Here is a 14,380-nt window from a genome sequence, read left to right on the forward strand (position 1 = left end):
GAAGGTTGAAAGGAAGACCTGGTCTAGATTTGTGACGTTCATGAAGACTCCTTTGAGGGGTTCGCGAGACAGTGAGGGGAGCCACGTGGACCAATGAATATTGCGCCGATCTCAAGCTACATACTGCGTAGTAGGGGCGAGGCCATAAGGGGTGGTACGCTTTAGCTATGTGATAGACTTTGCTATACTGATACTTTAAAGCTTTGATTGTTCCTTGGACTATCGTCTCAATAGTTTGAATGCTATGGGCTAACAACTTTGTCTATTCTAATATCTTCTTCACCTTTGCATAAACCCTCGTCGGCCCACGCCTTGTCACAGGCAACAGCTTCTCCGAGACAATCTTTAGATCCTCAATCGTTGTATCATGCAACTCAAGATCAAAGCATCGTACTAGACGTGCGATTGTAAGGTACATTTCGGCGTAGGCGAGACTAGAATTATTTCAAAAGAATGTGAGTCATGAGAATTGTACATGAAATAGATGGCAAATTTACCTCATTCCTAGACAGACTCGACTGCCCTTGGAAAAGTTGACGATGTACCGCTTCAAGTGATCAGTTTGTTCATGATCTTGGAGCCAGCGCTCCGGCTTGAAAGTGCTCGGCTCGGGGAAGAGGACTGGGTCGCGGTGAATGAAATAGGAGATGGAGCTCATGGGGGTCTAGGCAGATGTGGATTAATCAGAATGCAACCAACGATTAGTTGAGACTGTTGAAGTACGTACCCCGGGAGGAATGACATAGTCCCCGTACCGCAATGTCTCCGTAGGTGCTACTCGTGGTAACCGCATGACGGGACCATAGGAGAGTCTAAGGCTTTCGTATATAACGGCCGTCTGTTCTTGGTTAGGATTTCCCTAAATAATTGCAACCAAGAGTCAAATAAAGAACGCAAAGGCTCACTAGATAAGGCAAGTTCTCCAGCTGAAGAACACTCGCCGGACTCGTCGGCGTCGGAATCGCACCCTGCACCTCCGCTCGTAAGCGCTGCAGAACCTGTTCATTGTCGAAGACATGAAACGTTGCAGTAGTCAATGCAATCGCCGTAGTATCAGTCCCTGCTAGGAGAAGAAGTATTCCCTCGTCCTGGAGCCGTTGTGGGGTGCGTTCTGCAGCGGGAACTTTGGGATCTGCCAGTCTATGGAAGACGGGCAGTTCTTTAACATCTTCTGTTCTTCGAGCTTCCTCCTTTTCAAGGTCTCTGTCCCATAGATCCGCCATCTCCGTAATGTCGAAAATAGCCGCCATGCCCGGCTGCACGCGACGCAGCGTATCCAGCGGAAGCATGCGCAACCGTTTAACAAGCCACGGCGCATACTGCGTGAAATGGACGAAGCTCAGCAGGCGTAGAATCGCGCCTCTGATGTGATTCCCGAAGTTCTCGAGCTCGAGGCAGTTCCAGCATTGCCCGTACAGATACTGAGTGATGATATCGGACGCCATACCCACGTATGCATCGTCCAGACACACGACCTTCTGGTCATGATATGCCTCGGCTAGTCGATTCATCAGTTTCTGGATCCGATCGTCCACCAGCGGTACTATATCCTTCAGCACTGAGCCGCGGGAAAAGTAACTCCCTAGCAAACTGCGTCGTAAGCGGTGGTGGTCGTGCGTGATAGTGGCGGCCAGGGAAGCGGGCACCCCGAGACCTGCGACGGTGCCGGCGTGTTTGTCACGGTGACGGGAACTTGATGCATAGATCTCATGATAAAAGCTGGGGTCACTGATGTGGATCTCCTGCGGGTTGATACGGACAATAGGGCCTGCGATAAGGGTCAATTGGATTGGCATGTAGTTTTGACTGCGAGAAACATACCGTATATTTGGTGCATGCGCTCAATTTCAAACAAAAACTTCCCTCCACGAACGCAATTGTAGTAGAATTCATAGAAATAAGATAGAGCAGCTAGCTTTGGGCCCGGGATGTGCCGGAGAGGGTGAAAGAAAAGACGGTATATACTCTGGAAGATCAGAAAGACCCCGAGCACGAGCAGTGCTAACTCGCCATAATGAACACCCATTGCTTGATTGCGGTTTAAGTCTAGTACTATCTAACCATCGTATTCACACTGAAGATCAAAGCTGGGGCGCAATGATAAATATGGAGACGGGGGCGACCATGTCGCTCATGCAACGTCGGCTTGATGACTACGTCATCGTCACATAAATTGCCCCCGTCGCCCCTTGAACGTTCTTTTTGCTCACCTGAAAACTTAGAGCATTGTTGGTCATAAGACATTAGAAAAGGGGCGATGGGACTGCAAATGCGCCGAATTGTGGTTGATAGTTCAGCCCTTCCTTGTATGGTTTAGCCTTGGGATAGTGGCATGTGTTCCACTGGCTACAGTCCTTGTTTATCTTTTCCCAGCCTACTGCTCTTATTAGTGGTTTGGAAGATACGGGTAACGTGAATGGATGTGCTCTGAGTGGAATTCAGCATGTTATTGGGGCATGATTGAGGGGTCAACATGAGAAATGTGGACCTCATGAATAGTACCTGCTTGGTTCTCTTCGAGCCATTATCGTGATATAAAAGTCAGAAGGCCTTTCAGATGCATGTCTAGTAGTATAATCTGGCCGTACAGACGCTACCATATGTGGTATAATTGGGTTCACGGCATCGCGACAGAATACGGCATCAGGATCTCAAAGACCATGGGCGCCTTGAGGAAACAACGTATCGGTCGTGAGATCAAGGGTCCATACGTAGGGTTGCCTCGCGTATTACTCTTCATCAGAGCGTGCAACGTACTGCTCAACCAGCCAACGACTAATGGGGTTGAGAACCTTGCACGGTCTCCTTCATCAAGTAGTAACTATATATGGCAAAGTCAAGATGGTGCGTGTCCCATCACCTCAGCGGACGTTGTCACACCCCATCACGTGCCCTACCTCCAGTCGATCTCTAAAGCGGCGAGATCTCTCGACCCAAGAAGGCAATCTGGACCCGCCCACGGAATTGGCCCTGCAAATGCCATCCATTCTAGTTTTCCACCGTTCAGGTCGCAAAAAATATAACCACCACCATCCACCCACTGTGTCATAGGGGGATGTGGAAATTCCAACTCAGGCGATCTCAACTCATTACCAGCCAACAACCCATCGTCAAATCGACCATCTCTCGATCTTTCCAGTCTCGTTCCCTCCCGCATCTATTCGCCAGTGTCGTTGAACCTTCGCCAGCCAGTACTATGTCTGGAACTGAGGGCGCTGCTGCGCAATTGCCTCCGCAGGGCCAGAGCTCCCAAACGGATTACTCGACCTGGAGTGCGCCGGATTTGATATCGCGAATCTCGGAGCTAGAGAAACAGTTACAGTCGCGGACTGCGGAATTTGCGTCCGATGCTGCTGCTCCTACTCCTGCTCCTTCATCAGCGCCCACCGCGAACCCCGCTACAGCGCAAGAAACATCATCGCCGAACCCCTCCCCCCACAAGAAGGCGAAACCGAACCCTCCCAATTCCAACGACGACAGCAACACCACGGAGAAAAAGCGGTCCGGATTCAACAAAGCGAAGAGACCCTCGAAACAATCGCGCGAGCTGGACCCTTCGAAATATCACACGCGGTTCATCGCACTGAAGTTCGCGTACCTGGGACAGCGCTATAATGGGCTGGAACATACGACGGGGAACGTGACGCCGCTGCCGACGATCGAGGAGGAGCTGTGGAAGGCATTCCGGCGGACGCGACTGATTTTGCCGACGGGAATCACGCCGCCGGATGCGCAATTTGGGGATCCGCGCCAGCCGAGAGTGACGAAACCGTACGAGCTGAATTGGGAGGGATGTCAGTATTCGAAGGCGGGGAGGACGGACCGTGGAGTCAGTGCGTTTGGCCAGGTTATTGGCATTCGGGTGCGGAGTTCGCGGCCGAAGAAGAAGGTTCCTGAGCCGGGCCCGGAGGCTGCTACGGCGGATACGGATACTACGATGAAGGAAGGGAGTGAAAACCAGGTGGAGGAAGATGACGGGTGGGATGATATTGCTGATGAGCTGCCATATATCACGATCCTGAACTCGGTGCTGCCGGAGGATATCCGGGTCCTGGCGTGGTGTCCCCATCCGCCCGAAGGCTTCGACGCTCGGTTTTCGTGTCGGGAACGCCATTACAAGTATTTCTTTACCCAGCCGGCCTTCTTCCCTACGCCGGGAGGTCAGGGGCTTGCAGAACGCGAGGGCAACTCGAACCCGAAGTATAGAGAAGGGTATCTGGATATTGAGGCCATGCGCAACGCAGCCAAGTTGTTCGAAGGTGTGCACGACTTCCGGAATTTCTGCAAACTGGATACCAGCAAGCAGCTCGACACATTTGAACGAAGGATCTTCCATTCCGATATTGAATTGGTGGACCCCAACAGTATCCCGCTGGGGAGTCTCGGTCGGCCTGGTCTATCCCCGGACGGGAAATCTGTTGTAAAGGTAGACCCGCCGGCACCTGAAAATGTTCCCGCATATACTGCTCCAGTCTATGTGTTCCACCTTCAAGGATCCGCCTTCCTGTGGCACCAGGTTCGACTCATGGTGAGCATTCTATTCCTCGTCGGACAAGGATTCGAATCCCCTTCGATAGTGTCCGAGTTACTGGACATCACCAAAAACCCACGCAAGCCATCGTATACAATGGCTTCTGATGCTCCGCTGGTGCTTTGGGACTGCGTTTTCCCTGACCTCAATAGCAACAGTCGTTTAGATGCCCTGGACTGGGTGTATGCCGGAGACCCTAGGCAGATCCAATCTAACACTGGAAAGGGCAATGGCAAGTTCGGATTATGTGGTGTTGTGGAGGGAATTTGGAGCACCTGGAGGCAGCGAAAGATTGACGAGATCTTGGCGGGGGCTCTTCTAAACATGAGCATTAACCAGGGAGATCAGCGCGTTGTTGACGGTGAAGCGTTCGACGAGGGCGGGCTTAAACGAAACAGGGGTCAAAAGGTCTTCATCGGTGGGAACGATACTTCTATCGGTGGCAAGTATATACCGATCATGCAACTGAGAAGGAACGACCCAATCGACGTCCAGAATGCCAGATACCGAGTCGAGAAACAGCGCAAGCTCGAAAAGAAGGCTGCAGAGGCGGCCGAGCGAATGGAGATGTAAAAAGGAAATTGTTGCATATACACACCTTGATAGAGCCTCGCATTATAGATAGAAGGAATTTACTCTATTCCATTAACGAAATGTTCAGAATTAAGACTTCGAATCATAAAGGCAATGTCGCGAGCCCCTCCAAACCTCCTCCAGTATAGCGCGTTTCGGCAGGAGTGTCTACAACCAAGTCTATCAGCTCCTCTCCTAATGAATTGAGATCGAAAAATATTACTCACAGGAAACACCACAACCATTTCAGGCTCGCCCTCCACAATAATCGCAAGGTAGAACCGCACCTCAAAGCCTCTAAATGCTTCGTGGATCACGATGTCCTGAATCTGGGTGGTAGGAATGAACCTCGTCGAAGCTTTAGCTAAGTAGGTCAAGGAGGAGGTAGACGTTTGGATCCCGAGGCCGCGTATAACCAGAAGTGACTCTTCTATAGTAGCAATGGTAATCAGCATTCCTCGATCCGGTCAACTCGCTCATCAGCTGCACATACCCGTGTACCCCTTCCTAAAGACCCCGTAAATTACTACCGCACTGACCAAAGCAACAACCACGGGACTGTACGTATCCGCGATGCGACAGACATACGATCCTAACGAACTCGACCAAATCGCTGCCCAGCGTATAAACGATCCATCTTTGTAGAAAAATAGCTTGCGCTGCCTTGCGATGTTGAAGAACACCACGCAGACGAAGACTAGGGCGCGCAAGAGGATTTGAAAGTAGAAGAGAAGCTTGGCCGGGGTGCTCGTGTGTCGGGAGGCATTGGAGACAGTGAACGACACGGTGGTCGGGGATGGACGCCGTAGAATAAGACGACCCGGCATTTACATGCGATGTGAGCCCTGAAAGACCGCTCGATGAGGATGTGGCTCTTCCGAATCTAAAGGAGTGACTGATTATTGACACCTGAAGGCGAAGCTCCGTCGATGCTTCCATGGCGGAGTCTGGACCGCACTAGTCCCGATTTGATCGGGAGCTCCTCCATACAGCATCACGTGGCTCAGGCCGCACTTCGCTGCAGCGCACTGTCGTACCAGTCAACCGACTTGACGCCCTTTTGCTGCCCGACCATTCCTTGACGATGGGCGACCGCTCGAGGAGCAGATCTCCCGGGAGGAGAGTTGACAGCGACAGAGATCGTCCCAGAAAACCTGCTGGAGGGTTTCGGTGGAAAGAAAAGCGACGCGATGGCGACGACCGAGCCGAGGCCGATGACCGACGATTAAACCGCGGATACAAGGACAGAGAAGATCGGGCACGATCGCCACGAAGAGACCGAGATTCTGACCGATATGGCGACAGACGCAGGGATGACCGATACAGAGATGACGATCGCGAGCGACGACGACCTGAAGGCGAAGACCGGGAGGAACGACGCGACAAGGAGAAAAAGGAGAAGAAAGAAAAGAAAGAGAAGAAGAAAGTGATCCCTCAAAGCTCTGAGCCCATGATCACGGTCTATGTCAACGATCGTCTTGGAACTCGAGCAGCTATACCGTGTCTTGCGTCGGATCCGATCAGTTCGTCTTTCCCTTCTTCCTCTCCCCGCACTAGATGAACAGCTACATTGCTAACACTATTTCAGAGCTATTTAAAGCTCAGGTTGCCGCCCGAATTGGAAGAGACACCCATGAGATCCTTTTGAAGCGCCAGGGCGAGCGACCGTTCAAAGACTTCCTCACACTTGCCGATTACAGCGTTTCCAACGGAGCCCAGCTTGACTTGTAAGATCGCTTCTGCTTTCCTCCCCCCCCTCCAAGACCAGTATAGGATACTAACTGCATACGCAGGGAGGTCGGAACCGGAGATTAATGCTGTCGTTTTGTACTTTACTTGCTTTTCGCTGCTTTATAACGTCACGTCTTTTGGAACAAAAGCAATCATTGGGACCTGGACAGGAGCATAGAGGGAATGCCATGACTTTCTTTCCTTTTTTCTTTTTCTCTCTCTTTCATTATGATTCAAACAAGGTTCCATGTACCTACCGGCCAATGGAAACCATGAATTTCCTTCTCCTTCTCGTACTGGCACACATTCGTAACGGGGAGAGTTCGCCTTTGTTGCTTGTGTTTGTTCATTTTGTTGATCTCTTATGTCTTTTGCCGGTCTGTCATTTTTCTGCGGGGCGCATGAACGTTTGACGACGCTAATCCAGATGCGGAAACTTCTAGCCTGAGGCCACCAGGGCCGGAAACCCGAGGCAGCGACACCGGCGACGCCTGCGGATCCACAGGCGGGGAGGGCTTTTTTTTTCTTTTTCTTTTTTTTCCCTCATTCTGCCCTCGCAATTAATTTGCTAGCGGAGACTCACACGACCTTCGAACGAATCTCCAGTTTCCGTTCGATGTCTTTGCCGTCCAATCGATCCGTCACGCTTTCTAAACCCCCCGACATGAGGTAGTTGGTTGTCCTGCGCACCGCCAGAATTGTTTTCTCCATTCTTATTTGGTCTCACCGTGCTTTACTTGCTTGCTTCTTTCAACCTGGTGCTGCATAGTGCATAACCCTCGTGCTAATCTAATTTGCCGATCCTACCGCCTACTCCAGATCTGCCGCCTCATCGGATTTTCCTGTTTTCTCCCCGCCTCAAAACCAGTCATCCTCTCCCTTACTACTCCACCCCTTGGGTTTCCCAAACTCTTCGCCGTCCGACAATCGTGATAAGATGGTGCGGAACATCGTCGTCATCGGGGGTACCTCCCACCCGCAACTGACTGAAAACATCTGCGGCTTTCTGGGCATCCCGCCCGCCGACGTCCTCCTGTCGAAATTCTCCGTGGGTGAAACCCGGGTGGAAATCAAAGAATCCGTCCGTGAGAAGGATGTCTATATCATTCAATCTGGCGGTGGCAAGGTCAATGACCACCTCCTGGAATTGTTGATTACTGTCTCGGCCTGCAAAACCGCCTCCGCCAGACGAGTCACTGCCGTCCTCCCGCTTTTCCCCTACTCCCGACAGAGCGATATCCCTTACAACAAATCCGGCGCTCCTCTCGTGAAATCGAACGTCAACTCGAAACCGGGCGGCCCGGGTTATACCTTCGAGAGCACCCCGTCGACCCCTCACCCCGGACACCCCGAGAGTGGGAGCCTGCTCCTCAACGGCGTCGACAACCTGCAAAAGGGCCTCGCAAGGGCCCAGATCGACGAGGCCAGCAATGGCAGCCCCGTGAAAAGACGTCCGGCGAATGGCCTCCCCCGCAGCGACACGCTCGACACGTTGAAGTCGGAAGCGACCACGAATGGAAACAATGTGGCTGACGACAGCATCGAAAAGATCAACAACTTCCAGCCCCGGCCCGGTTACAAGCAATGGGTGGCCCAAGCAGGTACCTTGGTGGCTGATTTGCTGACCTGCGCGGGTGCGGATCACATCATCACCATGGACCTGCATGACCCTCAGTACCAGGGTTTCTTCGATATCCCCGTTGACAACCTGTACGGGCGACCTCTGCTGAAGAGCTACATCCAGCGCAACATCCCCAACTTCAAGCATGCTGTGGTTGTCAGTCCCGATGCTGGCGGTGCCAAGCGCGCAACGGCCATTGCTGACTCCATGGGCATGGAGTTTGCTCTGATCCATAAGGTTCGTGTGTCCAAAGCGCATCGTATAAACCGGTTCTAATTGCCTCTAGGAACGTCGTCCGACCCGGATCACGGAACGTCAAAACGCGACGATGATGCTGGTGGGAGATGTCAAGGATCGGACGGCGATCCTGATCGACGATCTTGCGGACACGTCGAATACGATCACGAGAGCCGCCAAGCTCCTGAAGAAGGAGGGCGCTGCTCAGGTTTACGCCCTCGTCACGCACGGAATTCTCAGCGGAGATGCGATTGACCGCATCAACGCTAGCGCTCTCGACAAGGTGGTCGTGACCAACAGTGTCGACCAGGCCGACCACCTGCGACGATGCCCCAAACTGGAAGTTTTGGAAGTCGGCAATGTCTTCGCAGAGGTATTGTCTCTCCCTGATCTACCCGCTATCGGATCACCAGCTAATAATACCTTCCAGGCCATCCGCCGAGTCCACCATGGTGAAAGTATCAGTACGCTCTTCCAGTACGAGTAACGGATATAATCACCAGCCATTCTACAGACATTTCTTTTGCTTGTTTCTTAGTCTTTCTTAGGAGAGATTTCCCATTTCAATGAATTTTGAAAAGCAGCGATGAATTTAAGCCGTACATCTAAGGATTTTCTATTTGTTTGTTCAGGTTTTCCGTTTATGAGTTATGTTGAAAGGCATGAAATGAAAGGCCTTGATACCTAAGCATACTCAACGTCATCATTTCATTTTGCTATTTTTTCCTATATCCGCGTTGAATATATCTTTTGGGGTTCACAAGAGGTCAACCCAAGATACAAGAAGGGCTGCTGGGCCGATTATTGCTTTGTTTTATTATTCTTATGGTTTCTCTGGGTTTTGGTTATGAGGGTCGTGTCATCCTTGAAGATTCTGTTATTTGCTACATATCATGATCATGTACTCACGTTTTATGTTTTGGCTGCGGTGCGAACCTAGGTAATCGATCGTCTTGGGATTTACGGAGCACAAAGAGGGAAAGAAAGGGAAGAGATACATTGCTCGCATTGAGAATTTTTTTTTTTTTTTTATAAATCGGTCTATTTACTACTTTTTCTAGAATCTCACAATCAAGGCTGCATTTATGCCATCTAATCACCGGGGTGGGACCAGGAGGATTGACATTTTGCCTGCGTCGTGCTGATTTGGACTGATTATAAACATCTAGTTATACAGTTCAACACTACTCAACTGCAACAACACGAATGCATGAGAAAGTTACATCCAAATAAGAATGCTCTATGTTGAAACGATACTATGTCACACAAAAGCCGAACTCTCAACCCAGCAAACAAAACGCCTTCGGCACGAAATCGAAGAATCGGAACGAGATAACAAGCAAAACCGACATGATAAAAAGCCATGTCGGGCGATTTAAATAAATGCGCTCATTACAGAGAAGAATTTGGGTACTTGACAGATGAACTAGACACATGAGAAACCGGAGTAAACGGGAACGGGAAAAGCAAGATTGGAGTGACCCCTGGTATATGACATCGCAGGATTGGAGGAAGAAAAGGGGACACAGGGACGGGACGGGAAGATGAAGAAGAGGGTGGAAAGTGAGGTGGTACAGAGAGAGCTAGCTGGTTTTGCGAAACGGAACGCTTAGAACACGGAGATGAAGTTGCCAATTCTCTCTTTCTGGTTTTGGGCGATACATTCGGCGATCCAGGTGACATTGCGGATTTCCTGTTTCGCAGTGAGGTTTGTGGGTTAGTGGATGCGTTTGAAGCGAAGGGAGAGAATGTAAGACAAACCTGTTCCTTCAGTCTCATCCATGCGTAGACCACCGAGGGGGTGAATTGACGCGTAAAGGTAATCTTGGACAGCTCCATTTCCTTCTGGTAGAATAGATCCTCCAGACTCTTTCCGTCTGAAGCGCCGCCCATACCGCCCATGCCGCTACCGCCCTGAGTGAGACCAACTGCGTCAAAGAAAGCCTTGTAGTCAGCCGCGATGCTCACGGCCAGCGTCACACCCTCCAGGTCCTCCGCGCGGGAGAGCATCAGCGATCCTTCGGGATAAAGCTTGCCAAACTCGGGGTAGAGTTTCCTCCGCTCCTGCTTCGACAGTTCCGTGCCGAACGAGTTCAGCGTGATGTTGATGGCCCGACGGTCGGCCTCGAACTGCAGAACCTCCGACATGACCTCTTCTGTCGGGGTGCCCTTGAAATCGGGATGTGTGGTGACGAACGAGTGGAAATCCTCCAGGTAGTTCTTGTAGAGGGTGTTGCGCACGATCTCAATGTTCAGCTCGTCGAGATCTGTGTGGCTCAGGCTACCCTTGAAGTACCCAGCCAGCGGAGTCTCCACCAACACGGAGTTGTACAGTTCCTCGATGTTGGTCGCCACGCACAGCACGGGCAACGTCTCGAACCAGCCGAGCGGGTGGCATCGCTCCAGCAGCTCGCGGGTGTCGCGCTCGTGTAGAGTGCCCGTGATTAGGAGAGCGATGTTGTCGATCATGTACCCGTAGGTCATGTATTCCAAGAACTTGGCGGTCGAGCCGGTGGACTGGGTGAGGAGGTAGCGGAACTCGGCGACCAGCTTATCGGTCATCTTGCCGGCCAGGGCAGAGGTGGAGGGGTTGGGAGGGAGCGCGGCGAGGAAGTCGCCGTATGCGGGAGCGAGTTGCAGCTTGACATCTGAGACGTCAGGTTAGCGATGAAGGAGTGGTAGAGAACACGACGGGATCGAATATCAGAGAGACGACGGACCATCGATCGTTTCGCATTGGGTCAAGTTGTTGTAATTCTGGCTGGTCAGGAGGGTATTCCGATATCCTCGGACGATGCCCTCGACATAGCTACGGGCAATTGCAGTCAGCGAATGTCCAGCAAAGACACCAAGTCCGGGACAAGAACATACCCGCTGTGTGCGTTGAAGAACAAACCCTCCATGGTCAAAATGAAGTCGAATCAAGCAACCAGCTTCAGCTCTGTAGCTCCAGTCTAATCTGATCTGGAGGGAACCTCAGCGGAGCTTCCAGGCGTCGTTTAGTTGTCGCTTCCGCCGGGCGAGAATCGACTTACATAAGCCGCACCGCCGCAGCACACCGCCGCAGCCACACGGGAAGGGCACGAGCCACTCGCATCGGTTTTTTTCACTTTTTTAGGGTCGAGAGTAAAAAATTCCCGCCAGCAGCAGAACTCCGAACTACTTCCTCCAGCACGCTCTTGGTGGTTTGGTCCACGGTCGACAACCCCCTCCTTTTCATTCCTCCCCCGCCTTTTTCGAGCTGTGATTTCGCCTATATTTCATTCAGCTGGGACTCGAGGCCGCGACACCATGACGCTCTTTATCCTTACCGAAACCAGCGCGGGTTATGCCCTGCTGAAAGCCAAGGACAAGAAGTTGTTGAAAAGAGATGACTTGGCTGAGGAGGCTTCCACGCCGGAGGGAGTTTCGAACCTGTAAGTTAAAACCTTTGTGCTTCTCGCTGGGGAAGAGGTCGCGTCAATTTGCGTCCTGTTTCCCCCGGCGCTTTGGAGCAAAATTTTTTCTGCCCGCGATGGAAACGAATATACTAATGTCGTCTTCCCCAGGTTGAAATTGAAGAGTTTCCAGAAGTTCGAGAGTGCCACTGCCGCTTTGGAGGAAGTTGCTTCCATTGTTGAGGGAAAGGTGACCCCTCGCCTTGCTAGTCTTCTTGAGGAGATCAAGGATGAGAAGAAGGCTTCTCTGGCCGTCGCCGACCCCAAGCTCGGTATGTGCTACCCCAACCAGCATAATCATTGGTAGTATTGGTGATTAACAGAAATTTTCGTAAAGGAAATGCCATTGGCAAGCTTCCCGGTCTGTCCCTCCAATTGGTGGCCGACTCCTCGACTGCCGACGTCTACCGTGCCATCCGTGAACACCTGCCCACATTAATCCCCGGTCTGCTGCCTCAGGACATGTCCACCATGTCCCTGGGTCTGTCTCACTCCCTCGCCAGACACAAGCTCAAGTTCTCGCCCGACAAGATCGATACCATGATCGTGCAGGCCATCGGTCTGCTGGATGATTTGGACAAGGAGCTGAACAACTACGCCATGCGTGTGAAGGAATGGTACGGCTGGCATTTCCCCGAACTGGCCAAGATTCTGAACGACAACCTGGCCTACGCCAAGCTCGTCCTGAAGATGGGTATGCGCTCTAACTGGGAGGCCTCCGATCTGGCCGAGATTCTTCCCGAGGAGCTGGAGGGTGCCGTCAAGATCGCTGCGGACCGTTCCATGGGTACCGAGATCAGCCAGGAGGATCTGGAGAACATCCAGGCCCTGGCCGAGCAGGTTGTTGGTTTCTCTGAGTACCGCCAGCAGCTGGCCGGCTACCTGACCGCGCGTATGAACGCTATTGCCCCCAACCTGACCGCCCTTGTCGGCGACCTGGTCGGTGCCCGTCTCATTGCCCACGCCGGTAGCCTGACCAACCTCTCCAAGAGCCCCGCCAGTACCCTCCAGATTCTGGGAGCCGAGAAGGCTCTGTTCCGTGCGCTCAAGACCAAGCACGACACGCCCAAATACGGTCTCATCTACCACGCTTCGCTCATCGGCCAGGCCACTGGCAAGAACAAGGGTAAGATGGCGCGTGTCCTGGCCGCTAAGGCCTCGCTCGGTCTGCGTGTGGATGCCCTCGCTGAGTGGGACGAGGAGGCCACGGAGGAGGACAAGTGCGCTCTGGGCACGGAAGCCCGCTACAACCTCGAGCGCAAGCTGGCTGCCATGGAAGGCAAGCCCCTTAAGCCCCGCGGTGTCGCCATTGCCCCCAACGGCGCGCCGGTGCAGCCCCAGAAGTTCAACGTCAACGAAGCCCGGAAATACAACGCCGACGCCGACGCTCTGACCGGTGACGAGCCTTCTTCCGCCAAGAAGCAGAAGAAGCTTGTCCAGGAGGTTGAGGATCAGGAGATGGCCGACGCCGACTCGGACGATGATTCGTCTGACGACTCGGAAGAGGAGTCGAGCAAGAAGTCCAAGAAGAGCAAGGACGCGGAACTGGAGAAGTTGGCCGAGAAGGCCGGTCTCAGTCTGAAGCGGTACAAGCGCAAGCTCGAGCGCGGCGAGATCGAGTTCGACGCCGCCGGCAACCCCAGCTCGGTCAGCAAGAAGGACCTGAAGAAGGCCAAGAAGGAGGCCAAGAAGTCGTCCAAGGGTGACGAGAAGAAGCGCAAGCGATCAGACGAGACCGAGGAGGCCGACTCCGAGAAAAAGAAGAAGAAGAAGAGCAAGAGCAAGGACTAGACGATCTTACTTGCTTTGTTGTTTCGAGAAATGAGGAGTCCGGCAGAAAAGTTCCCCCAACCTGATGGTGCCATGTTGCTTCTTCCACTTTATTCCTGTATGATATCACAATCTGTGGGCCTGACATTTCTTTCAATTTCTTTGTGATTTTCTATTTTGTTTTTCCGATTTGAAGACTTATCTATGTTTCTTGGGTGGCATTTATGGATGGAATGCAGGTCTATCCACGGCGCAGCGGTGCTCGAGTTGTTATTCAGGAAGTTAGGAATAATCTTGATGTTCACTTGTGTTCTGTAGCTGTAGCTGTAAATGTAGTAACCTCCATTAGCCTGTCACTTCCACGAGCCTTCAATATAGAGTACGGAGTACAGTGAATGTAGAAGCAAACGTGAATCTCAGAAGGGCAAGCGGAGAGCCATATATACTCACCGCCCGCAGATTCTGCCATCCCATCCGCGC

The 14,380-nt window shown here is 52.2% G+C and overlaps 7 protein-coding genes across 7 annotated transcripts; 4 read left to right on the forward strand and 3 right to left on the reverse strand.

The window, feature by feature from the left end:
• Window positions 1-167: 167 nt before the first annotated feature.
• Window positions 168-2,060, reverse strand: LDX57_001930 (putative cytochrome P450 oxygenase). Its single transcript, XM_046083576.1, has 2 exons — window positions 1,822-2,060; window positions 168-1,768 (listed from the first exon to the last, which is right to left on the reverse strand). Exons 1-2 carry the CDS (start codon window positions 2,024-2,026, stop codon window positions 849-851), a joined length of 1,125 nt encoding a protein of 374 aa, XP_045939533.1. The 5' UTR covers window positions 2,027-2,060; the 3' UTR covers window positions 168-848.
• Window positions 2,061-2,852: 792 nt separating this feature from the next.
• Window positions 2,853-5,124, forward strand: DEG1 (pseudouridine synthase DEG1). The gene has a single exon (XM_046083577.1). The coding sequence runs from the start codon at window positions 3,056-3,058 to the stop codon at window positions 5,102-5,104; it is 2,049 nt and encodes a 682-aa protein (XP_045939534.1). The 5' UTR covers window positions 2,853-3,055; the 3' UTR covers window positions 5,105-5,124.
• A 70-nt stretch (window positions 5,125-5,194) lies between these two features.
• Window positions 5,195-5,931, reverse strand: LDX57_001932 (PIG-H family GPI synthesis protein; the record flags this gene model as incomplete). Its single annotated transcript, XM_046083578.1, has 3 exons — window positions 5,195-5,272; window positions 5,332-5,534; window positions 5,598-5,931. The coding sequence occupies 3 exons, from the start codon at window positions 5,929-5,931 to the stop codon at window positions 5,195-5,197; spliced, it is 615 nt and encodes a 204-aa protein (XP_045939535.1).
• A 257-nt stretch (window positions 5,932-6,188) lies between these two features.
• LDX57_001933 (ubiquitin-like protein HUB1) lies at window positions 6,189-6,919 on the forward strand (the record flags this gene model as incomplete). Its single annotated transcript, XM_046083579.1, has 3 exons — window positions 6,189-6,627; window positions 6,693-6,831; window positions 6,898-6,919. The coding sequence occupies 3 exons, from the start codon at window positions 6,189-6,191 to the stop codon at window positions 6,917-6,919; spliced, it is 600 nt and encodes a 199-aa protein (XP_045939536.1).
• An 853-nt stretch (window positions 6,920-7,772) lies between these two features.
• PRS5 (ribose phosphate diphosphokinase subunit PRS5) lies at window positions 7,773-9,180 on the forward strand (the record flags this gene model as incomplete). The annotated part of the gene is made up of 3 exons (XM_046083580.1): window positions 7,773-8,693; window positions 8,743-9,066; window positions 9,124-9,180. The coding sequence occupies 3 exons, from the start codon at window positions 7,773-7,775 to the stop codon at window positions 9,178-9,180; spliced, it is 1,302 nt and encodes a 433-aa protein (XP_045939537.1).
• Window positions 9,181-10,302: 1,122 nt separating this feature from the next.
• On the reverse strand, window positions 10,303-11,714 carry VMA6 (H(+)-transporting V0 sector ATPase subunit d; the record flags this gene model as incomplete). The annotated part of the gene is made up of 3 exons (XM_046083581.1): window positions 11,414-11,714; window positions 10,455-11,341; window positions 10,303-10,386 (listed from the first exon to the last, which is right to left on the reverse strand). The coding sequence occupies exons 2-3, from the start codon at window positions 11,253-11,255 to the stop codon at window positions 10,303-10,305; spliced, it is 885 nt and encodes a 294-aa protein (XP_045939538.1). The 5' UTR covers window positions 11,256-11,341; window positions 11,414-11,714.
• nop58 (RNA-processing protein NOP58) lies at window positions 11,715-14,257 on the forward strand. Its single transcript, XM_046083582.1, has 3 exons — window positions 11,715-12,109; window positions 12,242-12,402; window positions 12,468-14,257. The coding sequence occupies exons 1-3, from the start codon at window positions 11,985-11,987 to the stop codon at window positions 13,919-13,921; spliced, it is 1,740 nt and encodes a 579-aa protein (XP_045939539.1). The 5' UTR covers window positions 11,715-11,984; the 3' UTR covers window positions 13,922-14,257.
• The last annotated feature ends 123 nt before the right edge of the window (window positions 14,258-14,380 follow it).

This window comes from Aspergillus melleus, assembly GCF_016097325.1.
Source record: "Aspergillus melleus strain CBS 546.65 chromosome Unknown contig1, whole genome shotgun sequence".
NCBI classification, from domain to species: Eukaryota; Fungi; Ascomycota; class Eurotiomycetes; order Eurotiales; family Aspergillaceae; genus Aspergillus; species Aspergillus melleus.

Coding starts and splice junctions, on each gene's coding strand:
- LDX57_001930 (XM_046083576.1), bottom strand. CDS start 2,026: ATGGGTGTTCATTATGGCGAGTTAGCACTGCTCGTGCTCGGGGTCTTT. Junction 1,769..1,821: donor GCGCATGCACCAAATATACG/GTATGTTTCTCG, acceptor CCCTTATCGCAG/GCCCTATTGTCCGTATCAAC.
- DEG1 (XM_046083577.1), top strand. CDS start 3,056: ATGTGGAAATTCCAACTCAGGCGATCTCAACTCATTACCAGCCAACAA.
- nop58 (XM_046083582.1), top strand. CDS start 11,985: ATGACGCTCTTTATCCTTACCGAAACCAGCGCGGGTTATGCCCTGCTG. Junction 12,110..12,241: donor CCGGAGGGAGTTTCGAACCT/GTAAGTTAAAAC, acceptor CGTCTTCCCCAG/GTTGAAATTGAAGAGTTTCC. Junction 12,403..12,467: donor CGTCGCCGACCCCAAGCTCG/GTATGTGCTACC, acceptor ATTTTCGTAAAG/GAAATGCCATTGGCAAGCTT.